The sequence below is a fragment of the Prunus persica genome, chromosome G3 (assembly GCF_000346465.2).
Source record: "Prunus persica cultivar Lovell chromosome G3, Prunus_persica_NCBIv2, whole genome shotgun sequence".
NCBI lineage: Eukaryota > Viridiplantae > Streptophyta > Magnoliopsida > Rosales > Rosaceae > Prunus > Prunus persica.
Window position 1 is genome coordinate 9,454,409 of NC_034011.1, and position 15,348 is coordinate 9,469,756.

The 15,348-nt window shown below is 38.6% G+C and overlaps 1 protein-coding gene across 1 annotated transcript; it reads left to right on the forward strand.

Moving 5' to 3' along the window:
• On the forward strand, positions 9,672-14,745 carry LOC18784018 (ras-related protein Rab11D). The gene is made up of 2 exons (XM_007215881.2): positions 9,672-10,112; positions 14,092-14,745. The coding sequence occupies exons 1-2, from the start codon at positions 9,892-9,894 to the stop codon at positions 14,525-14,527; spliced, it is 657 nt and encodes a 218-aa protein (XP_007215943.1). The 5' UTR covers positions 9,672-9,891; the 3' UTR covers positions 14,528-14,745.

Here is a 15,348-nt window from a genome sequence, read left to right on the forward strand (position 1 = left end):
TGTAGTGCTCATATAATCAACTTGATAGTTAAGGAGGGTTTGAAGAGATTAGAAAATTCAATTGTGGCAATCCATAATGCGGTCAAGTTTGTGAGGTCCTCACCTTCTCGGTTGAGTTACTTCAAAATGTATTTTGAGACAGAAAAAATATAGTGCAAGGGGTTGGTGGTGATGGATGTGCCCACTAGGTGGAACTCCACTTATTTGATGCTTGATGCGGCATTGAAATTTCGAAAAGCTTTTGATAGAATGGGGGATGGGGGATGGTCCCGATTCTTCCTACTTAATGTACTTCAAGGAAAAGGAAGGAGATGACGAGAGAATTGAAGGAATTGAAGGAAGTGGGAAAGGGAAGGGAAAGTCTAAGACTAATAAGAGTGTGGGTCCACCTAGTGATGAAGATTAGGAAAAAGCCGTGATATTTGTGATGTTTTTGAAGACCTTCTAGGATGTTACTTTGAAAATTTTAGCTTCTTTGCATCCAACATCACACTCAACCTTCCATGACTTGCTTGCCATAGATGGGGAGATTCGGGAGTTGTATAGATATGATGTTACAATTCCTATTGAAGAACGGACAACCATGGATACTCTTTTAAATGATATGGCAGCATCAATGAAGAAGAAAGATGAAGTTCAATTGTGGCAATCCGTAATGCGGTCAAGTTTGTGAGGTCCTTACCTTCTCGGTTGAGTTACTTCAAAATGTGTTTTGAGAAGAAAAAATATAGTCCAAGGGGTTGGTGGTGATGAATGTGCCCACTAGGTGGAACTCCACTTATTTGATACTTGATGCGGCATTGAAATTTCGAAAAGCTTTTGATAGAATGGGGGATGATCCCGATTCTTCCTACTTAATGTACTTCAAGGAAGAGGAAGGAGATGACGAGAGAATTGAAGACATTGAAGGAAGTGGGAAAGGGAAGGGAAAGTCTAAGACTAATAAGAGGGTGGGTCCACCTAGTGATGAAGATTGGGAAAAAGCAGTGACATTTGTGATGTTTTTGAAGACCTTCTATGATGTTACTTTGAAAATTTCAGCTTCTTTGCATCCAATATGACACTCAACCTTCCATGACTTGCTTGCCATAGATGGGGAGATTCGGGAGTTGAATAGATATGATGTTACAATTCCTCTTGAAGAACGGACATCCATGGATACTCTTTTAAATGATATGGCAACATCAATGAAGAAGAAATATGATAAATATTGGGGTGAACTTCATAAAGTGAACCCATTCTTGATGATAGGAATTGTGATTAACCCCCGATTCAAGCTTCGCAATTTGAAGCACATCTTTGAAGAAATATTTGAAAATGATCCTACTTGTGATAGATTGGTGGCCCAAAAGACAGTGAAACAACTTCTTATGAATATGTATGAAGTGTATAAGCCTAGTAGTAACAATATGGGTGCTACTAGTACTACCAATGAGAGTGGTGGTAGTACTAACAATGAAACCGACTCTTCTTTGATTTTTGGAGGTCATAAACGAAAAACCATGATGGAAAAGTGGAAAAAAATTCAACAAGAGAGTGAGAATGTGGTTATAACACATGAAATGGATAGGTACTTGTTGGATCCACTTTAATCCATTGATGAGGAGTTTGATATACTAGGGTGGTGGAGAATAAATGGGCTTAAGTATCCTACTTTGGCATCAATTGCAAAGGATGTGCTTGCAATCCCTACTTCCACAATAGCTTCGGAGTCTTGTTTTAGCACAAGTGGGAGAGTTATTGACTCGTTTCGAAGCTCATTGTCTCCTAGGATGGTTGAGGCTTTGATCTGCTCTCAAAATTGGATAAGGTCCGAAGATATATCTTCATTGCAATATGTGCCAAGCATTGAGGAAATGGAGTTCTATGAATCAATTGAAATGGGTAATATTTTCATTTCTATAAGTATATTTGAATCAGATTATTTTCTTATTTTTATGTGTTCTAACTCAAATTGGTTTGATTTATTTTATTATATTTTGTAGAAATGGGGAGTAAAACATCCACTACAAATTTGAATAAGACTCTCCCTTCTTAATGTGATGAAGATATGTTGGAAGGTATTTTTCTTGCATCCTATTTTAATTATGATTTGTTGATGGTGAAACTTTGTGTTAATTCTTTTAAGTGTTGTGTAGGTTGCTTTGTTAAGGCTTTGGAAGAATGGATGAAGTAGATTTTTTATAAGGATGTTATCTTTATGTGTATTTTTGTGATGGGTTGTAATAGACAGAGCCAATCATTAGTTCCCAACCGTGGGGCGAATGGAATCCTATACATAAATTAGTTAATAAAAGAATAGAAAAAGCTTTTATTGTGTCGCTTAAGTTATATAGGAATTCTTGAACCCAAGAGTTAAGAATAACAAGTTCTTCATTACCTATAATAGAATAACCACAAGGATAGCTATAATGTCTTGAAGTTCTTTGTAACGTTGTAAAGTTTCTTTAACTCTTTGTGCAGTTTCATAATGTTCTTCACCGACGATCCGAGGTTGGAGCATAGTTGATGTTGAATCTAAAGGATCTACTGCTGGATAGATACCTTTGGTAGCTAATCCCCTTGATAGTACGGTAGTAGCATCTAAATGTACAAATGTCGTGGCCGGAGCAGGATCGGTCAAATCGTCCGCAGGTACATAAACTGCTTGAATAGAAGTTATGGACCCCTCTTTGGTAGAAGTAATTCTTTCTTCATAAGTTTAATTTGGATTGCTTGCTTTATTTGTGTATTATTTTTTGTAATAGTTTGTAAGAGATTATATTTCCTTTCCTTTCTTGGTTGGTTGAATGTGTGAATGTGAGATTCATTTAGTTGTTTAGAAACTTAGATTGGAATGATGGATTTTTATAGGTTGAATTTGCATAATTTCAGGTTTTGAAAGAAAAGTAAAAAGTGATTTGGGCTTGTTCACAAGAACCTATTAGGTTTTGGCCATTTGACAACAAAAAATGGATTTTGGCTGAAAGTAAATCTAATTTGGGTTTTCTTTTTACTAAAATTAAATCTGATTTAGGCTTTTTTGGCTGAAAGTAAAAATGATTTGGGCTTTTGAAAATGGTAAAATTGGGCTCATGCCCAAATCGATCACAACTCAAAACTGACCGGAGAACCGAGGCCCATTTACAGTTCAGCCCAATTTCAGGTTTTGCCCTAGACTCGACCCGACCCGAGAACCGAGCTTACCTTTGGTTTGGCCCGCGGTCGGCCAAAAATTGACTCAACCCGAACCGTGCCCAGGCCTATGTCGGAACTTCGCCTGTGAAAGTCAACCTGGCATTTGACACCGGCAGCAGTCCACATGGGTCCAATCTACCCACTGTACGGAGTGCTTCCAAGTTTCGTTGCCCAATTTCGACCCCAACAGTTCGCTTACTTTCCAGCCTATGCCCTCTGACCATCCACTCTGTCACGGTACATGGCTTGCTCCAATGGGAAATTTATGCAAGTACGGGATTGAATACCTCGAAAAATAGGTCACTACAGGTGACTTCGGCCTCGACACCTTCTACTTCACCACGACTCTGAACTACCAAGTTGGGCAGCAGCAGCGGCAAACACAAATCCATAATGTGGCATTTGGCTGCGGTATCATCAATCGTATCCTTCGTTTCGCCAAAGATGCCCATTATGCCAATCCATTGTCTGGAATTCTGGGGGTTAGGGAGGGATAATCCCTCCAGCTGAGCGATATCATGCTGCTGAAATTCTCCTATTGCCTCCGGAGATGCTCATTATGCCAATCGTGTTGGAGACGAAGCATCTCTGTTTTTCGGCGAAGCGGCAGAGCTCAAAGTTCCTGCGGGTCAAATCCAAACAACGCCAATTGTGGGGCCATCAGATGAGTCATATTATTTAAACATGACGGGTATAAGCTTGAATGGATCCATTCTTCCAATTGATTCGAAGCTGTTTACATACGAGGGTGACTATGGAGTTGCTACAGATTCAAGTCGCAGTACTCTCTGTTGGTGGACGGAGTTTATCAAGTCGTGCGCAAGACCATGGTCTCCTACTTCGTGGATAAGTGGGTAGTGCAGCCTCTCAACAAAACTAAGTCCTGAATGGACCTCTACTATGACATTATATACATAGCAGCAACAACAACAACAACAACAATAAGAGGAGGAGGAGAAGGCCCAGGCAGCCAGCTATTTTCGGTTACACCGCCGATAGTGTTTGAGTTTGATAGCGCCCATCTTGAGCTAAAACAAGTGTTGGTCCTTTTTTTCGTCCGCTGTTCCTTTTCACCACCCGAGGGAGTCAACTCTGCTTGGAGGAAAGGAGAGGTTCGTTGGATCAACACCAATGCCCCGATTGGATGGTGTCTCTTAGCTCGTGGAGATGACTTCTTCAATTTTTGAACAAAATTGAAAGTTGAATCAGTTTGCTAAAAGCGAGCGGGCCTAGTTGAGGCCCTATCTGTCAACTTTTCTCAATTTCAATTCATGATGTAGCATAGGCGTGCCACTATTGGGTACATGACCAGCCCAATAGACCCGATATGGAAGTTTATGAATGGTTAATTCTGATGGAACTCGCGCGTCTTTTTCTGGACTTCTTCTCAAGCCATTGTGCTCCAAGGGGGTACTGCCTGGATTGATTCTTTTCTATACTTCAATTAAGATAAGAGGACTTCAATATTCTTTCATTCGCGAGTGTCTACCTGATAAGTATGAGCGACACCTGAACAAGTAAGAGAGAGAGAGAGAGAGAGAGAGAGAGAGAGAGAGAGACCAAGTTCGTGGTTAGTAAGACCGTATCTGGGTTTTATCAACTGGTTTCAATATCTATATCATCCTCAGGCTAGATTAATAGTTAATTCGAGCCCAGTGCTATAATTTGGGCCCAACTCAACTTCCTATCCCTCCTATCGTTACTGTTTCATTCGGGCCCCTATTCCTTTTCGGGCCTGAACGTTGGTTCTTTGGACTTTTATAAAGGGACGAAGGTGGGAGTTCGGTTTTATGTACTAAAATAGTCCATAATTCATTTTTAGGTAATTAAGTGAACTTTTTTAAGATGATTTTTCTGCAACTTATACTTGATCTAAGCGTAAACTAAATAATAGAACCTTCTTCAATTAATCCATCAATTATCTTTAAATCCGAATTACAAAGCAAGGAAAGAGAGACTAGAGATTTCTCAATCCAATTAAGTGATTACAAGAATTGAAAAAGATTACTTTTAAAAGAAAATCATACCATGAATATGGTAGAGCTACGAGAGATAAACACAGGAGTTGTCGACTGGTTATCTATAGAAAGTAGGCAGATTGCTATCTTGAGAGTTTTCAAGTGTTTTTTGAGATGTTGCATTTGACTTTGGAGAGAGAGTCCCCTTCTTCTGAAGTAGACTTTCTTTATTTATGGAGGATGAAAGAGCTTGTAATGATGGAAACTGTGACAAGATCTTTGGCTTATGGTTCAAGGTCAACTGCTGGTTTGTTGATTTTAATTGGTTCATAGAAGGAATGATGGAATGCTTCTGTTAGGAACTGTCAGTTTTCTTTGTGAAGCTCTCTTGATTTGACCCCTCTGTACTTGAAGAATTGGCTGACAATTTGATCCTTCTTTGGTTTTGGTGGCTTCTGTACGACTTGCTCTCTTGCTGGGAAAGAATGAGGTCAAGTCGTCATTAAATGTGATAATCTCCTTAAGCCTCCCACGTGGGCCCAGAGAACATGTTTATCGATTTTTTGGCCTTTAGTGGGAGATAAGGATCTGATCCTCTACAATTTGGACCTTCTTATTGATTTATTCCAAAAAGCCCGTTAGGAAAAAGGTGACCTTTTAAGAAAAGACAAATATTAATAGGCCAGGGTTTATCTTTAAAATATTATTTTAACCCATTAGACCATTTTTGGTCTGTTTACCAAAACTGGGCACACAAATTGCCCCCTTAGTTTTGATGGGCTTGGGTCAGGTTTATCAAAATTAGACTTTCTAGCTTCTGACGGATATGTCAAATCGTGAAGAAAAGAATTTTTTGAAAGATACGCGCCATATTAGTGGTAGCAAGCCAACAACTGTCTTCCCACGTCTAGCAATTAATTCGGCCTGTCAAAAGAAAACTTCCCAACTTCTCATTTTTCGAACTCATCTTTTCTAAAAAGACCATCGCTCAGACTCTCTTCTTCTTCTTCATACCGCCGCTACCTTTCATTTTTTTCCAAGAACCTTGTTATGGCTCATAAACGAATGAAAACTACCAAGGCTTCCACCGAAGTTCCTAATTGGATTTCGGAGGAGGAAACAACGAAGCGTGCTTCTGAATTTCAAGCCATCCTTACTCAAGAACAATCGGCTAGCTCGGCGAGGCTTTATTCTACTTTTGCATTGACGCTGAGGGGTCCCTACAAAACTCCATTTTTGGGTCCTCATTATTCTCAAGCCAAGCCCGACAATCTGCTGGTCTCAGATACTTGTTTGGTCCGAGCTTCATTTTCTTATGGCATGGAGGATATCGATTGGGGGTCCTGGGAAGTAAACTTGGAGCGGTTAGGCTCGAACCCTAATGTGCCTATTCCCGTGGATTTTCTTCCTTGGGCCAGCTGGGTAGACGAGATGATGCCCCTGTTCAAAGACAAATTGATGCAAAATAGGATTTTTTTTATGCCATCCTGCTGTCGAAACACCATTGATTTGAACCCCTCGTTGATAAGTGCGGCTCTCTACTTATGGGATAGTACCTCTAACACTTTTGCTTTCGGTCCCGAGCCTATGACCCCCACCATTCTGGACATGGCAGCCCTTTTTGGCTTCAGACCCTGGGGTTCTAGCATCAATGTTCTAGGGGATTACGAAATGAGGAATCGGAAAGTTGTGGTTCTGATGAGGGCTAGCAAATCCGAGATTATGCGCTTGAGAACCTATTCTGGTTTTGTGATGATGTACCAGGGTATGCTTGATCGTGATCAAGAACACATGACGTTCTTACTTTTCTGGCTGAACAAGTTTATTTTCCCTCACGCTGATGAGGTTGTAAAGACTGAATATATGCACTTGGCAGAGGCTCTTCACAATGAGATGAGGCAGGGGACGAGCCTTTTTATGTTAGCTTCGCTCTATCACTGCCTTTATCATATTACAATCCGCCCGTTCAATCTGAATGTCTGTGGTCCTGTCTGGATGGTCCAGATATGGTTGGAGTGGTACTTCCCTGAATTGGGGAATGAGGAATTGGAATATCTTGAGGACGATGTCCCGGCTACTGCTCTGGCTATTAATTCCAAGAGGCCAGTCAATAGTGAAGAGTGCTTAATTTTCCTCAGAGAGTGTAAATGACGTCTAAGAATGACCTGGCTCCGCTCATTGTTTTGCGATACACCTTGGTTTGTGGATAGTGGTCTTCACAAAGCTCCCCGACGTTGAAGGGATTTGACTAATTTTCGGTCCAGATTACATGCTGACATAAGTGTCTCTTGTTTAACCAGCAGGTATCTCTTCTTTGGAGGGATTCATACTGACAAGAAGTGCGCTTATAGGGTCGAAGCTTACAATCCCCAATTTGTGAGCTAACAATTTGGACTCGTTCATGCCATTCCTGAATTGAGATACGGCTCAGTAAACAAAGAGAGTTCGTGGCGGAACCTAACTTTGACGCCTCAAGAGGTTAGAAAGGTGAGGACGTCGTGGCGGAATAGGATTGATAAGGTGAGGGTTCCTCCCTATGATCCATCTTCACTCTTCACCCCCATCATTCCATGAATTTTGGGAGAACATATTGTTTTCATGGCTACCTGAACCTGCCAAGCTTCTCTACACTTCGACTTTTCAAAATTGCCCTTTCGCTAGATCAATGACGGAGCAAGAAAAATCTTCCATGCAGCGTAGCTTGGTGCGCTTCCAAGGAGAAACTCTAATAGGTAGAGGTGTACCATTTTTAGCATTTGTATTTCATTCCAAGCCATTCGTACCATTTCTAACAATCTGGATTGTTTTTGGTATTCTGGCAGAAACTACTGTGAACGAGCCAAGTGGTCCTGGAGGGATTGGTAAGGCTTTATCAAAATTTCTTCCTTCTTTCGATTTTAGCAGAGTTAATTTCTTTTTCTTCACTGTAGCTCGGAGTGATGCCCCTTCTACTGGTGAGGTTCTAGAAATGCCCCATATTTCTCCCGTACCTTCTCGTCCTTCTAGTTCGAGTTTTAGGTCCGAGGACAAAGGGAAGGCTCCTTTAGAGGAACGTGACGAAGAAGATGGTGACGAAGATGAGGATGAAATACCACTTCAAAGGAAGCATAGAGCCTCTGCCCCACCAACTCTAAACACTTATCTTGGTTTGGCCCCTGAAGGTGGTATGTTCTTATTTCCGGACCTTTTCAATTTTGGTAAGAGTTCTTCTTCTGCTTATTTCTAACGCTAGTTGGTAATTTCCAAAAGTTGGGAGTAAAAGGGCGAGGGTAGAATCTTCTCCTGATACTGAGGAAGCGCCTTTAGTGGGCCTAGAAGATATGCCTCAGGTTTGTCCTGTTTCAATTTAATTCCAGCTTTGACTAAAGAATTGTATTTTATTTATTTTGATTGAGTTATTAATAAATTGAGTTTTTTATTATTTAATTATTATAAATATGTTATTATTCATAAGAGAAAAATGAAAATAAATAAATAAAGTAAGATAAACCAAAAAATTTCTTTGATTTGAACTCACCTAATAAAAATTCAAAAAATAGAATAAATCATATTTTTATACAATATCTTATCTTTTTCAATATAGAAGTCGATCTCCATGGAAGCTTCATTATTATAATTTTTAAGTTAAGGTGTGCGTGATCACTATTCTTAAAAGTAACTTTCGCCCCTCCGAGACAATGTCTCAATAAACACTCACAACACTTGGCTCAAATGAAGAACTTTGAATTTTTCCCTTCAGAAATAAACTAAAACTTGAAAGAACAATGCGGAGGAGAGTAAGCACAATGTGACGGAGTGAGAAAATTGTTTGGATGTTGCTGCTTTTCTAAAAGGTTTATATAATGTTGGCTGTCTCCCTACCTAAGGCATTATTAGATCAATAAAAACACATTTAAAAGTATGCCGGTTTTGCAAATAAAATTCCTAGGAGTTAAGGTGCTGCAAATTTTGTTATATGGGAGCTGGCTATTCAATAATTGAGGCTAGGTATTAAAATTTGGGTGTTTCATTACTATGGACACACTTAAAGTTCATTTATAATATAATAAAAAGACTTTGAACTTCCTATAATTTATAAAACTACAATTGATTTTCTTAAAACAAGTCCAACCTCAAAACCTCACTTAAAAAAAAACCCCAAAACACTTAAAATTTTCCCAATTTTAAGGATATGTGATCCGAATCCTTTTTTATGATAGCTTCTCTATCCACAGATGAAATCCTAATTTCACTACTGCAGTTCCCCAATTTGATTTTAACAAGTAACCATAACACAATGTTCCCGCCTTCTTTCATTCGCAAATTCCAACGTTTTGGATTTTTGGTGTAGCTTCCGCGTAAGTAAATTAAGAAAGTTTTTGTGTGTGTCTGTCCGTACTAGAAAAGTAATGTGGCACCATTATCGTATTCTCGTGTCTTCGGCTATTATTCTCTTCCTAGATTTCAGCCAGACCAGTAAAATAGTCTCCATCATTTCCCATTTCAAAATCTTTACCTACAAAATCCTTCAATATATTAAAAACCAAATCTTTGCCTTTTTCTAAAAAAGAAAAATTTAAAGACCACCATGTCCCCATTTCTTCTTACGCCAATTTTCAACACTTGTTAGACCAAACCAAGAAAAAAGCTGTGTCCTTTATGCTCGTTGCTCTTTGCTCCTTCTTTCTTTCTCTATTTCCTTCTCTCTATTTCTCTTCTCTCTCTCTCTCTCTCTCTCTCTCTCTCTCTCTCTCTCAGTAAGAAGTATATATCATATATGGCTGGGTACAAAGCTGATGATGACTATGATTACTTGTTCAAGCTGGTTTTGATTGGTGATTCTGGTGTAGGAAAATCAAACCTGCTTTCCAGGTTCACGAGGAACGAGTTTAATCTGGAGTCCAAGTCTACTATTGGGGTGGAGTTTGCTACCAAGACTATGAACGTTGATGGAAAAACAATTAAGGCTCAGATTTGGGACACTGCTGGCCAAGAGAGGTATGGCTTTTCTTTTTCCTTTGTTTATTGCCAAATTTTTTGGCTTTTGTGATGTGGGGTTTGATCGTTTTATCTGATTAGACATGGGTTTTCTCTAGAGTATTGGAAAAACTTTTATTTTTACTTTTTGGGGTTCGAGTTGGATTGTATGCTCTGGAGGCTTATTCTTTCTGAAGATCAGATATCATAGGTTTGGTATTTTTCAAATTCTTCTGATGATTTATGATAGCTGTTCTTTCTTTCTGCTGAAATATTTAGGCATATGAAGCCTTAGGCAGATTGGTTTGTATATGTTAGTACTGAATCAGAGGTAAACAGGACGAATACAACATTCGGCTTTGTCAAAAGGGTTTCTCCATAGTTTCTGAAATATCATGGGGTTTTGATGTTTTTTTCTTTGTCTTCCTAAATCTTAGGCAAATATTTTGAAATTTTATCTGTAATAGATATAACCGCTTGGTGAAGTTTTGCATGTTTTGACTTTTGCAGTCCTTTTGTATGCTATCGTGCTCCTAGTGTGGCATGATATTATCCTTGGGGAAAGGATACTTTTGCTATGCAGAATTGGTTGAGCAAGCTATTATGTTACATCGAAATGAAATTTGATATTAACCCTTCTTATATGTTCACATGTCATTTTATGTGGTGAAAAATCATTTAATTCACTTGTTAATGAGTTGCAACATGTTGGAGGCATTGTTATCATCCCTATTGGCTATAGAGAAAACTAAGTGATTTAAACATCATCTACTCCTCTTTTAGAAGACAAGAATTAGGTGCTATAGAGAAAAACCATGAATGCCCTTGAGTAAAATTTCTGAGTTTTATTATTATTATCATTATCTGTACTGGAGGCCAAAATGGATATTTTCTTTTTTCAAGTGTTCAATTTTTCGGGTGATGTAGATGAGAGTGTTTGAAATGTATTAGATATTATCAATTTTTCTGCTGATGTAGATGAGAGTGTTTGAAATGTATTAGATATTACACTTTGATGTCATGTGCGCCCTGATGAAATGTTTCGTTAGGTAAATTATTCCGAGTTTTTTTTATAATATTTTGGCATAAAGAAAAAAGAATAGGATTTATCGAGGTGTAAATGGATAGGCCATTCTAGACCCTATGCGTCTAAAGCAATATAGTTTGTCTATAGTGGGGATGTTATAGGTGTTAGGCACAAACATGCATCTCCAACACATGTTATTTAGGGATTTAGTGACAAGGCATATTAATTAGACTATGTTGGAATATTATGTAGATAGGTAATAGATGATTATTGTAGAACTAAAGATCAGAGAAGCATGCATTTAATAGGGCCTGAAGTCTCAACATGCTTTGGATGTAATACATAGGAAACATAGATTGTCTGTTCACTATACAACTTTCTTCATGTGAGAAGCTGTAAGACACTTTTCTTATTTGTTTTTCATTTCATTACTTGGAAATTTGGGACTCAGAGTAGTTGCTCCTTTGGAAGTGTATCCCTAACATGGACTATTCTTTGTTCTTTTTTATTACTTGGCTTGTTGGCAGTGTATGGAGGGAAGGTTTTTCAATTATTCATTGTTTGATCTCAATTTTCAAGAATCATTGAAGCATTTATTTGTCTCCATTATGGCTACTTAATTGTAATTTGTTATTAAGCGAGTCTTAAAAGCTTTAATTTGCCAACTTGATGGCTGGAAAGTATTAAGTCCTAGGGTGAGTTAAAATTTGATAAGGTGATCAGATCACCATCACAATATCGTTATTAATGGAGAAAGAAAATAGGCAGATATTGGTTGACAAAAGAAAAACTGAACAGAGAGAAGGAGATTTGAATGTAGGGGCTGTTCTTAATTTACCCTGTTCTAAAAAAAGCTTCTTTATATTCATAGCATAGTAGAAAAACTTTTTTTTTTTTTTTTTGGTTATTAATAGACTCACCTGAATAGTGCCCGCAACCTACAAGATCCAAGCTGGCTCTGTTGATGATGAAGAGGGGAGTCCAGTACATGAAACATGATGTATGCAGACTCAGCAAGTACGTCTGCCACATTTGCCTCTTTGATAACATGTTGGAGTTCTAGGTGCTCCATGTGGAAGCTGAGTGTATATCTCTCATGACCAGCAACTGCTGTGGTTTGTTTTTTTTTGGCTCCTGGTGCTGTCAATTACTAGTTTGGAGTCACTTCAGGGCTTTGTATTCTGCCATTGGAACAGTACAAAAGTCTAGGTCTCTAGTGTCTGCAAAGAGTGGGTTTTATCAGAGTTTTTGATGATACAGCTAGATTTGACTTGATTGCTATTCTTTACTGGAGCATCCAAGTTGTGTTTAATGAAGTGCTCCTCTGGGGGTTTCCATTTGATCCTCTTTGTGGGAAGGGATTATTTGGGTTCTTTTTGTAAGATGATGTATCTCAGGGCGAAGTCTGTGAGACATTTGAATAGGGTTAGGCTTGTGGTTCTTGAATAACATTGCACACCATGTTCCTGGAGCTCCCAGCACAAGGCCGACAATTTTTCCAACAAATTACTAGCGTCATTCCCTGCTTGTCATCTTTTGTTCTCTGTATCTTCAACCCAATTGAGAAAGGGTAAGTTTGTGTTAGGGTATTGGCAGACCATGCCAACATGCATCTAGACACTTTCCAGAACAGGGCATTATGTCAACTAGTGGTCAATGTTTTCCACCACCTCTCCACAAAAGAGGCATGCCTGGTCTATATTTGGATTAAATATTGCAATCCACAGTTTCGTTTTGAGCCTTCTTTGTAGAAAGATGCACCTGAAGAATTTGATTTTTTGCAATATGTTCAGGTTCCAGATATTTTTTAGAGGAGGTGCTCTGGGTTGTGTTCCTCTGCTCCCTCCAAGTTGTTAATTTGATAGAAAAATGACCATCTGGCTAGATGTTGTCTTTATATTGAATGTCTTTAGAAATGAATTTGAATTTATATGCTAAAGTGCACTTTTAGTCATTACCTACAAACAATCCTCAGAGGAAAAGAAGGAGTTTTGAAAACTTTCAATTTTGAGTTTTGTTGGTAAAGTGTAATGAATCTCTGCAGTGCTCTTAACTTATTTCTGTTTAGTTCATGGAAATACTTGTATTTGCCATCTGCTGTAGTATGAAACCTTACTTCGATGTTTGGCTTTGGGAAAAAATTTTGTTTTTGATCCCACGTATTTCTAGCTTTCATTGTGACAACACTCCTCTCCTATGAGTTAATTGTCATGTTAGACAATAGTTTACCTGATTAGCATTCGCAAATGCTTTTGACTTTCATATATCCGTACTCAAAATACACAAGTTACTGCTTTAGTTCATTTCATATGTATGTATGTTATTTTTGTTAGCTGCCTGTAACTTGATTGATTCCTATTGAGTCCTGGTGGAGAATATAATTTTTAGGAAAAGCATGAACGGCTAACAACACTATCTGCGTTTGGCAACACCAGGTTCACTGAGGGACAGATAAACCAGCTGGCCGCCTTATTGTTGATGCTGCCTGGGACTATAGCATGTTTTGTCTAATTCGTGGTTCAGTATATGCTAATTACCATGATTTGTTGTGCTAATAACTAAACCATAGGGCATTTGAACATGAGTTGCTTGAATGTTCAATTTTCAGTGGAGCTAACTGTTATCAGGGCATTTTATTTTCACCAACTCATGATGTTGTATTGGTATCTAAAATGTCATCAGATGGCATAAATGCTTGATTTTCATCCCTAGTCTCATTCTGCCTGCAAAGCTGCAAATAGTTGGACTGCTATATTTTCGCGTGCATAAAGGCCCATATTTTGTCTCCGTTGGAACCTACCTAAAATTAAGTGTCATATCCAACTGGAAATTATATCAAATCAATTGTCTGGTCAATTCCCCGCTAGAGAATACCGCTATAGTTGCAAATTGGTATTTAAAATTCTAACATTAATGATTTGTGTCAAATTAACGGCTGTTTTGTAGTTTCCACTAATTTCCGTATTCTTATAGATATCGAGCCATTACAAGTGCATACTATCGAGGAGCTGTGGGTGCTTTGCTAGTGTATGATGTGACTCGGGGAGCCACATTTGAGAATGTAGCAAGGTGGTTGAAGGAGCTGAGGGACCATACCGACCCCAACATCGTAGTCATGCTCATTGGCAACAAATCAGATCTTCGCCATCTGGTGGCCGTCTCAAAAGAGGATGGTAAATCTTTTGCTGAAAGAGAGTCCCTCTACTTCATGGAAACTTCTGCATTGGAAGCAACCAATGTAGAAAATGCATTTACTGAAGTCTTGACTCAAATATACCGGGTGGTAAGCAAGAGGGCAGTTGAGGCAGGCAACAACGGAAGTGCTACTGCTGTTCCGTCCAAAGGACAGACCATAAATGTCAAAGATGATAGTTCTGTTTTTAAGAGAATTGGATGCTGCTCAAACTAGACTTGGTAATTCTTTCTGCTGGTGTTTTTTTTAACTGTTTTTATTTTATTTTATTTGTTTTTTTCCCTTCTCTTTGTATATGATCACCGGCAGTGAAACTAGTATGTCAGATATATTGTTTGCAAAACTTGCCTACTAGGCAAGGGTCTGTATACGTAACTTGTAGCCCCCAGGTGATATTTGTTTGCTTGTTATAGTATTTTAGCAAATTCACCCCATTGGTTTTCTTGCAAAATCATGAAGAAACTAATAATGGGCCCGAAAAAGTTCCAAGGTGCAATTGGCGACCTGGGCTTGAAGAACTTTTGAGCATGCTTTTAAGCCTTTTCTAAAACAACCAAACAGGAGCAAGTTTCAATTATTATTAGGGATGTGTTACAGTCAGATGGTCTACATTTAATGCATGTGAAGTCCACATCTCCTTGACGCTTAGAAATGACTTACATACGATTGTGCGATTGACCTCAACAAATTCTTCAGTTCTCATATCGGTGGAAGGGAAACAGTGTTTGGTAACCAAGGGGGTTGTGTCGACGATCCATGACAACGTCGACTGTGAGTGGCTTTCGATAAGTTATATGCTTCCCATGGTCCTCATTGTTGTATCTGACCTTAACAAAATCCTTATAGTGTGCTTGTCCATGGATTGGCGTGGACAGACGAAGAAATTAGTATTGAAGATGCCCTAGTATGTGTTCTTACTATTTCAACCAAAAAAAAAAAAAGAATTATAAAGGCCATACTCCAAATGTCCAAGGTTTTTCGTGTTATTATATGATGTCAACTAAATTTTAAGAATGTTATCTTTAGATCTGGTCGGC

Excerpts from the sequence above, each read along its gene's own strand:
- LOC18784018 (XM_007215881.2), top strand. The coding sequence starts at position 9,892 with ATGGCTGGGTACAAAGCTGATGATGACTATGATTACTTGTTCAAGCTG. Across the intron at positions 10,113-14,091 it reads GACACTGCTGGCCAAGAGAG|ATATCGAGCCATTACAAGTG; the intron begins GTATGGCTTTTC and ends GTATTCTTATAG.